A 12,691-nucleotide genomic window follows, 5' to 3' on the forward strand; every position below is an offset into this window, starting at 1 on the left:
TTGAACGATGCACAGTGACTCCATCTGCAGCAAGATGATGTTGTAGGTCTTTGGTGCTGGTCTGTGGGTTGACTATGACTGTTCTCACCATTTGTCACTTCTGCTTATCCGAGATTTTTCTTTGTCTGCCACTTCGAGCCTTAACTTGAACTGAGCCTGTGGTCTTCCATTTCATCAATATGTTCCTAACTGTGGAAACGGACAGCTGAAATCTCTGAGACCGCTTTCTGTATCCTTCCCCTAAACCACAATCTTTGTCTTCAGGTCATTTGAGAGTTGTTTTGAGACCCCCATGTTGTTACTCTTCAGAGAAAAGTAAAAGGAGGGAAACTTAAAATTGATCTCCTTAAATACTCTTTCTCATAATTGGATTCACCTGTGTATGTAGGTCAGGGGTCACTGAACTTAAAAAGCCAATTTAAGTTCCAATAATTAGTTCTAAAGGTTTTGGAATCAATAAAATGACAACAGTGCCCAAATTTATGCACCGGTCTAAATTTTGTTTAACCTCCTTAGCAGCATGCCCGACAATGTGTCGGGCATACCGCCGGCTGTCCCCAGGAGTCCCCCAGTATAATTTTGAGAGATTGTATAGCTGTAATAGCTTCAGCTAGCACTAGGCTAGCTAGCAATGGTGGCAAGCATCCCCCGATTACTTTTGATCCCCCCGATCGCCCGCTAAATACATTACCCCCCTGGATCCAGCAATCGCACAGCCTCCCTGCACATTTACGGTCCTCTCTATGGGGAGGATCGGCTCGGCGCATGACATCATGTTCGATCCTCTCCATAGAGAAGAGCGTAGCTGTCCGGGGAGGCTGCGCCGATTCCTGGACTGGATCCTGGCTGGGTAATGTATTTAGCGGGCGATCGGGGGGAATCAAAAATAATCGCTGGATGCCGGACACCACTGCTAGCTAGCCTAGTGCTAGCTGAAGCTATTACAGCCATACAATCTCTAAAAATTATACTGGGGACTCTTGGCTGCAAACCCTCCTGAGCGGCGTAACGCTCAGGAGGTTAAACAATTATTGCACACTTGCTGTAAATCCAATAAACTTCATTTCACTTCTCAAATATCACTGTGTGTGTCTCCTATATGATATATTTAACTGGTATTTTTTATCATAACAACCAACAATTTATACAGGAAAATCATGACGATTAACAAGGTAGCCCAAACTTTAGCATCCCACTGTATTTGGCCTAGCAAGTGGAATAACTTCAACCAGGTATGGTGCAGGAACGATGGAACAGACTGAGGACTGGACAGGCTGTAGGTATCCAGAGCCTTCCCTCTACATAGGCATGTATCTAACCATCAGTGAGTTTCCTCAATTTAGATTCCCTGTAATCACTCCCATCTCAGCTACAGCCGACAGTGATACTAGACATAAGGGAGCTGACTCACAAAAAACTTACTTATTCTTCTGGGCACCACATTACAGGAAAGATATTGCAGTTTTAGAGCAGGTGCAGAGACGAGCAACAAAATTGATACGTGGGATGGAAGGTCTCACTTACCAAGAAAGGTTAGATAAACTGGGTTTATTTATTCTAGAGAAAAGACGCCTTAGAGGGGATCTAATTAACATGTATAAATACATCAGAGGGCAATATAAAAGCTTGGTGGATGAGCTTTTTGTCCCTAGGCCTTCTCAAAGGACTAGAGGACATAATCTGCGCATGGAGGAAAACCGTTTTAGACATTTATTTAGGAAAGGGTTCTTTACAGTAAGAGTGATTATAATGTGGAATGCATTTTCACAGGAAATAGTTATGGCAAATTCTATACCTGCATTTAAAGGGGGCTTAGATGCTTTCCTTGCATTGAAAGACATCCATAGCTTCAATTACTAGGTAATGCCCAATGATGTTGATCCAGGGATTTTATCCGATTGCCACCTGGAGTCAGGAAGGATTTTTTTCCCTTTTTGGGCTAATTGGACCATGCCTTGTAAGGGTTTTTCGCCTTCCTCTGGATCAACAGGGATATGTGAGGGAGCAGGCTGGTGTTGTACTTTGTTCTCTGGTTGAACTCGATGGACGTATGTCTTTTTTCAACCCAAATAACTATGTAACAGCTTTTTAAAATACCAGAAAGGTACAGATCTCAGTTTTGATGTTTAGCATTGAAAATGGCCAACACAGCCCTCTTTTCAAGTTGCCCCTTGGTGTGTATGGGGAGGATGTAATTACACAAGCCAATTCCGCCTTTAGGTGTGATTACAGCAGAATTCCAAGGATTCTTCCATGTTCTTCTCTGATCAGAAATCAGAAAACTTTATTTCGCCAAGCATGACTGGGTCATGCCCGGAATTGTTTTTGGCACAATACATCTGGCTCAGAGAGAAGACATAGGTAGAGGCATAGATAGATAGCAGCGAGCCGTAGAGGCATCGGTTAGCGTGAGTTAGTTACATTTCAATTCATTCCACTACACATTGCATTGCTCTATACAATTGAATTCCACTATACCTAGTATTGCATTACCCTATACATCCTTAGCATCACAGTCCCTAGTGTGACACCGAGATGGTTAGTCTGGAGGGTTGGTTGAACGATCCGCCATGGCACAGACCGCCCCGCAGCTCTTCGGGGCTTGCATTGATGGTAGTATGTGGAGGGCGTTGAGGAGGTTGACCGCCAAGGGGAAGAATGAGTTTCTGTGCCTCGTGGTCTTTGTGGAGATGGCCCGAAGCCTCCGGCCCAGTGGCAGCAGGCTGAAGTAGCGGTGGCCTGGGTGAGAAGGATCATTGGCAATCCTCCGAGCCCTGGATTTCAGTCTGTTGTTGTGTAGCAGGGCAAGAGAGGGGAGGGGGCACCCAACGATCCTCTCTGCTGACCTAATGACCCTCTGAAGTTTGTCCTTGTCATTGGCGGTGGCCCCAGCATACCAGACCAAGATGGAGGAGCAGAGGATTGACTCAATGGTGGCAGTGTAGAAGCTGGTTAGGATTTTTTGAGTCATGGTCCCCAGATTACGGTTCCCGACCATTGTAATTACAGGGTATGTTTCCCCTTCATCCAAGTGAAAAGATAAACCTTTATTGTATAATCTAACCATGGTAACATTCCACTATCTATCCCATTTACCACCGGAGAGGACACAGGTGCCTATGACTGTTAGGGCTAGGGATGTGAATACAAATAAACATTTTAAGGAGTATAAAAATCTTAATTTGGCAAGAAAACAAAAGTCATCCAAAGGGTGGCGTGTTGCCCCAGCAGCCTGTCTTAAACTGAAGGGAAAAGAATGAAGGGACAACTGAAGGGAGATGGAAGCTGCCATATTACTTTCCTATTAAACAATACCGGTGCAGTAGTGTCTGAATCACACCAAAAACAAGCATGCAGCTAATCTTATCAGATCTGACAATAACGTCAGAAACACCTGATCTGCGCCATGCCTGTTCAGGGTCTATGGATAAGAGTATTAAGCCACATACACCCGCTCAACAAAAGTCTTTTCCTTTAAGCAACTTTACAAAAGACTACGATTTAAAAAGTTGGAAAGATACGTCTTGGCATGCAAACTACTATTATACACACGGAATGACTCGACGAACAACTACGAATTTACATATCGTTACTCAACCGGTGAACGACTAATATGTTCTAGTTAGTAATGGAAGCTGTTGAAAAGTCGTAGCAGACTTCTGTACACATTGCCATGTTGAAAACAACTTCTCTCAGTCATTTGTCAAGTCAATCCAACAGATCGATTGACTTGAGCTTCATCTTATCAGTCGTTGGACACCTCTTATCAGTGATAACGCCTTGTCGTTTGCATGTCTTTTACTTGACAAAAATCATCCAACTTCTTCAAGTTGTTTGATAATCGTGTATTTAAAAGACTTTTGTTGAGTGTGTGTATGAGCCTTTAGCAGGATAGCCAAGTAACTGATATTGCTTAAAGGAAAGACATATAGCTGCCTCCATAGCCCTCTTGCTACAGTTGTCCTTTAAAAAGAATTCGAGGTGAGAGTGATAAGGAAGCTGCCATACTTATTCCCTGTTAAACAATACCAGTTGCCTGGCAGCCCTGCTGATCTATTTGGCTCCAGTAATGTCTTAATCACACCAGAAAGCATGCAGCTCAGTTCTGACAATATTGGTGATATCAGGTGATCTGCATGCTTGTTCAGGGTCTGTCGCTAACAGTATTAGAGGCAAAGGATCATCAGGACAGCCAGGCAACCGATATTGCTCAAAAATACTGTAACTCTCACCTCAGATGAAAATAACATAATTAATAAAATTGCTTGTTTTTTTTAAATATTCATTTATAGATTATGTAGTCAGTGTTTGCCTATTGTAAAATCTTTTCTCTCCCTGATTTAATTTTGGAAATGTATCACTGGTCATTACAGCTTTAGTTCTGCCAGAAGATATGTACGGAGTGTTTGTCACTGAGAGCTCTATACACAGAGGGAGATACTGTTTGCTTGGCAGTTGGAAAACTGTTATTTCCCACAATGTAATGATGTTCGAAGACAGAAAACCATGGTCATGACATCACACTTTAGGAGGGGTTTCACCACAATATCATCCACACAGACCCCCTGATAATCCATACCTCCCAACTTTTTAAGATGAGAAAGAGGGACACAAGCCACACCCCTGCCACACCCCTGATAACGCCCCTGTTACACCCCTAGTCACGCACACCATAAACATTTCATAGGAAAAATATGTTTTATAATTCAAACCACACTGGTCCTTACTATGAAGGAAAATGAACCGGGATAGAAACATTTTAAAATTAGTAATATATCAATTTAAAGGATGGGAATAAAGTTTAGAGTCAATCAAACACATTTTTAGTAGAGATAGATAGATTTTTACATAGAAAGAGGGACAAATGAGGAGGAAAGAGGGACAGGGCTCCCAAAGAGGGACTGTCCTTCCAAAAGAGGGACAGTTGGGAGCTATGATTATCTATTTGAGAAAAGGTAAAGATTTCACATGGAGAAAGGATTGTCAGCTACTGATTGGAATGAAGTTCAATACTTGGTTACAGTTCCTCTTTAAGTCCTGTACACACGCTTGACTAAAGTCAGCTGTGGCGACCGATAATGACTGCCTCAGCGTGTGTACAGAGGCGCCCGATCCTCGACGCACAAGTGTTCTGCCCAACAAATGAACTAACCTCCAGCTCCGAGCGCTGCGATTCCAGCGCAGGAGATTTGGGCTTCACCATAGGCTGTAATAGGAATTACGGCTATAGCGGCGCACAGTGAGTAACTTTGGCGGAGCTGAAGTTGCTTCTAAAACAGTGTAATTCGCCTTCCAGCAATAGCATTTAACATCGCCGGGAACTTGTGCAGCAGTAGGATAAGCCAAACCGGCTGTATCCTGCGCCCAAGTCTCCCAGCGGCCAATTCATATGTACTGTATTCCCCAGTGCAACACCCCCGCATAGCAACACAGAGCGTTTGCTACACAGTTGAATCTAATCTGTGCAGCCCAGCACAGCAATGGCGCCCAAGGGGATCAGGTGCTGATCTTCAAAGGGCGACATCCATCATAGGTGTTGATTAAAAAACTTTAAGATACCCCCTTGTCCATTACCAACTCTTTAAAATATGCCACTTTTCATTCTTGAATCTGAAATGAAAGAACCAAGCATAGAGTCTGCTCGGTTGATACTTTTAGGTAGCACTTAGTACAATTTTTTATAAACCCGGCAGGCCGATTATGTAACTGATCATTTAACCCAATATTTTACTTTTTAGTTGTCGTTGCAAGATGATCACCACGATACTCATCCTGGTTGCTACAATTTCTTTTGGAGCTGGAGCAGAAGATGAGCAGCCGTGCCAATCAGATCAGTTCAATGATATGTCCCAGAAGATCAATGAATTGTGGCACACATTACTCAATGGCATTCCCGCCCAAAGCACCGAAGAAAAAACGGTCTATGCTACATGCAATCTCCAGCCTAATCCAAAGCTAAATGCCAGTGAAATCCAAGTTACGGGCCAGCTTTTCTTCAAGCAAGCCTATCCTCATGGCAAGTTAGACGTGGTCCTCTCCATAGAGGGCTTTCCTCTGGATGCCAATCAGACTGCCAGAGCCATTCACATCCATGATTTTGGTGATCTTAGCAGTGGCTGCGATTCTGCTGGTGGACATTACAATCCACATTCCATGAACCACCCACAACACCCAGGTGATTTTGGAAACTTCCGTGTCAAGAATGGAAAGCTCAAGCAACATCTCAGAAACATTAACGCTTACCTCTTCGGGCCATTCAGCGTAATTGGTAGATCAATTGTTGTGCACAAGATGGCTGATGACCTTGGCAAAGGTGGCAACAAGGCCAGTTTGGAAAACGGAAATGCTGGTCCCCGTCTTGCCTGTTGTGTAATAGGGACCATCAGTAAAAATAGCTGGGATAAATATATGGAAGAAAATCAAAAACAGAATCATCCAAAAGTAGCAAGACACACTAAGAGGCAATCGAGGAAACCAAAATAATGGTCTTTCTAGCAATAATGTAAGGCAACCTACAATTCATTATTCCTGCCAAGAACAATGGCTTCAGTTTACAAGCATTTGAAGCCTTGTACACACCTTCAATTTGGATCGATTATTTACAGATCAATTGTATCACATCCATGTAGTATGAGAGCTTACCTACACAAGCTGCTTATAAGTACTCAACATTTGTTGGTCCTTATACTACATAGTAACGGTAAAATTGGCCAATCAAAATTGGATGCGTTTACCAGGCTTTAGATATGTGTGTGTTAATAAATACCTCATATCATTAAACACATGTCTATCTTGTCCATCAGTTTATGAATAACTGCAAGCTTTATCTCTGTAATATTAAAGTGTATTGACCGTATTTCAGTTTTCCCCCTGACTCCCTCCCCACTACAAATTGTAAATAGGACATATCAAAAATAAAAACAGATTCTAAAGCTAGCTGAATCAGTCTGAGTTTCCTAAAATCTCTCCAGTGCACCAATGTTGCATTAAATAGGATTGTCTCCGAAAGATACTAGTCGGAGGAAAAAAAAATCAAAACATTGCAAAGTGAGACGTTCCAAAAAAAAAAAAAAAAAAGAGGCTAGATCACAAAATGTTTCATACTCGCCATGCCATTCATTGTTCATTCATGTTGTTTGATCCTCCATGAGTGTGCAGGTCAACAGCTTATCTATAAACACACCTAGGCTAAAAGGTTGTTTTTATTAAAAAAATATATCTTTATTTATGCACAAAGTAAAGGTAGCCATACACTGGTCGATTTGCCATTAGATCGACCAGCTGACAGATCACTATCTGATCGAATCTGATCAGAGAGGGATCGTATGGCTGCCTTTACTGCGAAAAGATTGTGAATCGATTTCAGCCTGAAACCGATCACAATCTGTGGAGCCGCCGCCTGTCCCCCCCCCCCCCCCCCCCCCACATACATTACCTGAAGCTGGCTCCGGGTCCTCTTCTCCGCGCTGCACCCTGCACCGCATCCCAGTGTACACTGTGTCACTCCATGACCAGGAAGTTCAAATAGAGCGCCCTCTATTTGAACTTCCTGGTCAGTGGAGTGACACAGGAAGTTAATGTACGCTGGGATGGAAGCAAGAGAGAAGCGCGGAGAAGATGCCAGGGAGCCAGCGTCAGGTAATGTATAACTGTATCGGATCGGCCGCCGCTAGCGACGCGCTCCCTACCCGCGGGCGATCGACGGAAGTAACCCCCATGGCGCGATCGACGGACCGATTCGATTTTCGGAGTAAATCGGATCGGCGGGTGCGTTTAGCGCAAACGATTGGCAGCAGATTCGATCCCAGTGATCGAATCTGCTGTCGAATAGGCGGCAAATCGGGCCAGTGTATGGCCAGCTTTAGGCACTGCTTGCTTGGCAGTTAGCAAAAGTCATTATCTTCCACAATGGCCTCAATTCACTAAGCAGTTTAGACTAGTCTACTGATGGTTTTAGTCTACTGCTGGTTTGGTGTAAACCAGCAATCAGTCGCATCAAAAGGTCTAATTAGCGTACGAGGTCTAAAGATACAAGTAGCTATGACTGACATCCTTCTCCTCTGACGAGCTCTCCTCTGCATAATTAATTCAAAAAGCTCCATCCTCACATCTAAAATACCTCACAGAAGTACTTTACCAACATAAATCAGCTGGTCTAATCTGTCAGAAAAAGTGGGCGTGGTTACTCCTTGTCTTTGTGAATTGTGCAATTACTGAATGTTTTAGACCAGGTCTAAAACATTCGGTAATTATTTAGGAATTCCCTTTTGATGCGCCTGATTTATACCAAACCATCAGTAGACTACTCTAAACTGCTTAGTGAATTGAGGCCAATGTAATGAGGTTCAGAGACAGGAAACTGTCACGGCAATGACATCACACTGTGAGAGGGGTTTCACCACACTATCAGCTACACAGATGTCCCTGATGATCTGTTTAAGAAAAAGTAAAGCTTTCTTGTGGGAAAGGGGGCATCAGCTACTGATTGGGATGAAGTTCAATTTTACATTTCAGTTCATCTATAACCCCAAGCATCAAATTCAAGCACCAGAAGAAAAAAAAAATCTTGAAAGCCAGCGCTTCAGCTATACAATAGCCAGAGGTCTGAGCCCCAACTATCCACTCACGGTTGGCCAGTATTGGCCATTTATCGCTTGTGCCAAATCCATGCAAGCCATGGCGGTTGCGTCTTCTCTGAAGGAGATGTGCATGGGGAGGCAGGCAGTTCACGTCACAGCTTTTTGATAAAAATTACATATAGAAGAGAGATCAAACCATGAGGTCATTGCAATGTAGATTTTATTTTGCTGTAAATTCACAAGTGCATTCCAATCCAAATAAAAGGTTTGCTTTAAATAAAATCAGATCTGCCAGTGTATATTACTGAAAGACGAGTAATTGTGTGTGGTGCAGAGTGGTCTATATTTACACTGTAAACTAAGGAAGGAAACAGCTGAACAGATTCACACAGAGTTCTAGGTTTAAAGTAACATGCACAAAGTAACCAAAGATGAAATAAATACAGAAAATGAAACATGCACTAACTGGCAGTGTCTTATCCTTAATTCAATGCCTGGTACACACCATGCAATTGTCTCATCAGATTGATGGGAAATGTACCGTTTTTTTTCATAATTTCCAGCATGTCCGATCTGCTTAAGATCGAGAAATGGATCAGTACTGCACAAAATCGATCCCTTTCTCAATCGGAAGCAGATCGAGCATGCTGGAAATTATGGAACGATGGAAATTTTCCAGTCAATCTAATAGAAAAATTGCATGGTGTGTACCAGGCATAAGACACAACTGTACTTTGAATCAGAATTGAATGAATTCATATTACCTGCCCCTGCCCAGCATTAAATAAAGTGCTTATTTTTGATAATAAAAAGTACTGTTTATGGCATAGGTGGTGAAAAAAAGAAGCAAATAAAAAAATTAAGTTTAGTTTTAAAAAATTCATGCCCCCCCCCAGCAAAACTAGACGGGGCCCCCATGTTCACACCCCTTCCCTTGCTTCCCCTTGGTGCCGTTCATGGCCCATCTCACAAGGGTCTCCAACAAGTGTGGTCAACAGGATCTTTACACCCATAACAAGTGTAGCCACAAAAACACCTGATCTGAAGTATAGTCCCCTGTATCAGAGGGAGGGAAGGTTAGTAGTTAATAATAATCCTGACAATCCTGTCTGACTCAAACCACTCAAGAGCTGCATCCCCTAAGAGCACTCTCAAGGGGCCAAGCTGCAGTGTTAGGAATTCTTGCCCAAGGACTTCTTACCAAATAGGAACTGACCCTGGCCAGAATTCGAACCCTGGCCTTATATCAAAGGCAGAGACCTTAACCAGTACACTATCCAGCCACTACAGCTCTGGGACCCCTGCAATAGCAGTTGCTGCTCCCCCTCTCGTTATGCCGCGGGTATAGAATGCAATTACATTCTAACATAGCCTGATATATACTTACATACTGCATGGCTGATCTTGTCCCTGCATAGGGGCACCGCTGTAAGCTGAGCGATAGCAGCCTTTCTGCGCTGTAGCCACCTGCCTCTACACATGCGAATACCACTGCAGTCCATTCTAAGGTAGCAGCTTACATATCTTTCCACAGTGCTCGGCAGGGACTCTCAGCTTTGCACCAGTCCTGGGGTCAATCTGTTCCTTATTATGCTGGGAATACACGGCTCGATTCTGAGCCATTTAGATGGCTCAATCGATAATTTCCGACATGTCCGATCTCACGCCCGATCGTTTCGCCGTTCGATTTTACACTGAACACAATGGAAAAAGATAAGAAAAACGAGCGGAAGATGAGAGAATCACCCCAGCATTGAGCAGGGAATCGATCGAGCGGGAGAATCGAGCTGCAAAATCAAGCAGTGTATGCCCAGCATTAGGGATGGTCAATGAGATGTCAATAGTTCCAATAGTTCCAAGCTGACGCTTACCTCATGCAGCTCGTTGGAAAATCACAAACAAAAATTAAGCAGCTGCTTTATTTGGTCTATTTCCAAGCTGTGCACATTTGCGTCAACTCAGAAATGATCACCATCTCCACTGACCATCGCATTATATGTCTTCTGGGAACTGCGGTCATATTTATGGAGAGCAAAGGAGCTGCTCGTATCGGATTCATGTTTTCTTAATTTGTAACCGTAGCAGCAAGAATCAAGCGAGCAAAAGCTTCCCTAGAGTGACTTATCGAGCAGCGGAAACTGAAACCAGCCTGAAATGCACACAGGTGGGGTTTATTTCTACCCAGTTATTATTGGCAGGTTTTGAATTCTAAATTTACTATTGGTTTTCCTACAAATTCCACTACACAAAACAGAGTTAATTTATGAAGAGCAAATCCTAAAACATACTGAGAAGCAGGAGGAGAAGGCCTCACATCAGATCAGATGGAAGAGGTAGGAGTTACTCAAAGCTTGACCTCCAGTTACTGCAACTCTCAATGTCTCACAGACCCGGAGTCCGGTTATCATGAAGACCAGTGCCACATGCAGAGATTTTCAGCAGCATCAAATATCCAGCAAATCTGTAACATGGTTGTACCTAATGTAATCCCTTCAATGTCATTGCTGCTATTTCTATCCAATGGAGTTGCTGCTAGCCAGTAGCAGCAGCTGCAATAGAAGTACATGAATCCACGTTGCTGTTGGTAGGATAGCCCTAGGGGCACTTTACCACGAGCAGTTGATAGGCAGTCAAAAGACTGTCGAACTCTCACAACTGCTTGCTGCTCCCTGGAAACTGCTTGCTGCTGCTTGGTAACTGCTCACTGAGCACGCAGTTCAGCTGCCCATGGGAAAGGGCCCTCAGAGTAAGAACCATCATTTTGACAAGAAGTAATTTCCTGCTGCCTCGCACCTGGCCACTCAGTGATACCTTTGTTTCAGGGAGCTATTTAACACCACTACGCAGAACATGCCTCTGTGTCCCATCTGCCCACCCTCAAGGAACCACCTTAGGTTCTCTTTAAGGGTGACAGCACAGCAAGCCCGTCTCTTCATGTCTGAAATTGTGACTTTAGCAGTAAGGCATGATTAAAGTGATCAGGAGGAACAAACAACACACAGAGGTATGTGGATCCAGCATGAACAAAGCTCTGTGCTTACCTTGGCTAGCTTTGCCTCAGGTCAGGTACACTTTAAAGCCAAGTACCCACAGCCAGAGGAATAAATCTCAGATCTATGCTGATGAACAATTGTTCCGTGATCCATCTGCCCAAATCTGCCAGCATTAATGGCGGCGTTGTAGACAAACATTTGTGAAAACCTGCAAAATCAATTAGGAACGGAGCGATCCTCCACTATTTAATCCAGTATGGCGTTAGCTCCAAAACAAACAATCGTTGCAGGTGGGGCGAGTCTTGAAACAGCATTTGATGAATTTTTGTTAAATGTTGCGCAATATCGTAGGAAAATCGTTCCGAAAATTTGCATTGTGGGTATGGGCCTTAAAAGGACAGATACAATATACAGAAAAGAAATGGATATATGCACAGGGCTGAAGGGTACAACCTGAGTGCTACTCCCCAGTAATCATCACAGTAGCTCTATTCCAAGGACAAGCGGAAGCGCACATCAGGTAAAACATAGCCTTTATTCCAAGACGATTAAAATTCCATATACATCACCATCATGGAGAGAGGTACAGGCAGAGAGAGAAAGGTCAACAGCCGTTTCGCGCCTATGTGCTGTGGCGCATCGTCAGGACAATTTGCCCCCAAAGTAAATCTCCTTAAATACCCCTCTTACCTATAGAGGCGGTCCGAACAGATCCTAATGTAGTTAGCGGCCATTCGCCCTGTGGAGCGCACGCCAGTCATTAGATGCTGTATACTTCCCCTCTACGGAGTATTTCCGGAGCAGAGGATACAACTTCCGGGTCGCGGCTAGAGGGTGGAACGCAAGCGTCGCACGGCGTCATAAGGGCGACGGATCTGTAGTCCATGTGCCCCATTGCCATCTAGTGGCTACAAAAAATGCATATCTACCAAGCTGCGATCTCCACGCATACCCACGCCGTCTCCGCGCTGGACTGACATCTAGTGGCCATTTAGCAATTCACAATTAATTATCAACTTCACACTTGTGAAGGGAAAAATTCCATTAGGATCAAAGAACCACCTCAACAGAGAAAGGGAACATAACATATCCTAGACATAGAAGGTCATGGCGGGGTGT

At 43.7% G+C, this 12,691-nt stretch overlaps 1 protein-coding gene across 2 annotated transcripts in view; it reads left to right on the forward strand.

Moving 5' to 3' along the window:
* The window catches only part of LOC137564359 (extracellular superoxide dismutase [Cu-Zn]-like), a 34,301-nt gene extending 27,365 nt beyond the window's left edge, over positions 1-6,936 (forward strand). For both annotated transcript variants that reach the window (XM_068278149.1, XM_068278141.1), the window contains exon 2: positions 5,739-6,936. In XM_068278149.1, the coding sequence (XP_068134250.1) occupies positions 5,752-6,483 (732 nt within the window). In that variant the 5' untranslated portion in view covers positions 5,739-5,751 and the 3' untranslated portion in view covers positions 6,484-6,936. The remainder of the gene's footprint in view (positions 1-5,738) is intronic.
* Positions 6,937-12,691: the final 5,755 nt, after the last annotated feature.

Source organism: Hyperolius riggenbachi, chromosome 1, assembly GCF_040937935.1.
Source record: "Hyperolius riggenbachi isolate aHypRig1 chromosome 1, aHypRig1.pri, whole genome shotgun sequence".
Taxonomy (NCBI): Eukaryota; Metazoa; Chordata; class Amphibia; order Anura; family Hyperoliidae; genus Hyperolius; species Hyperolius riggenbachi.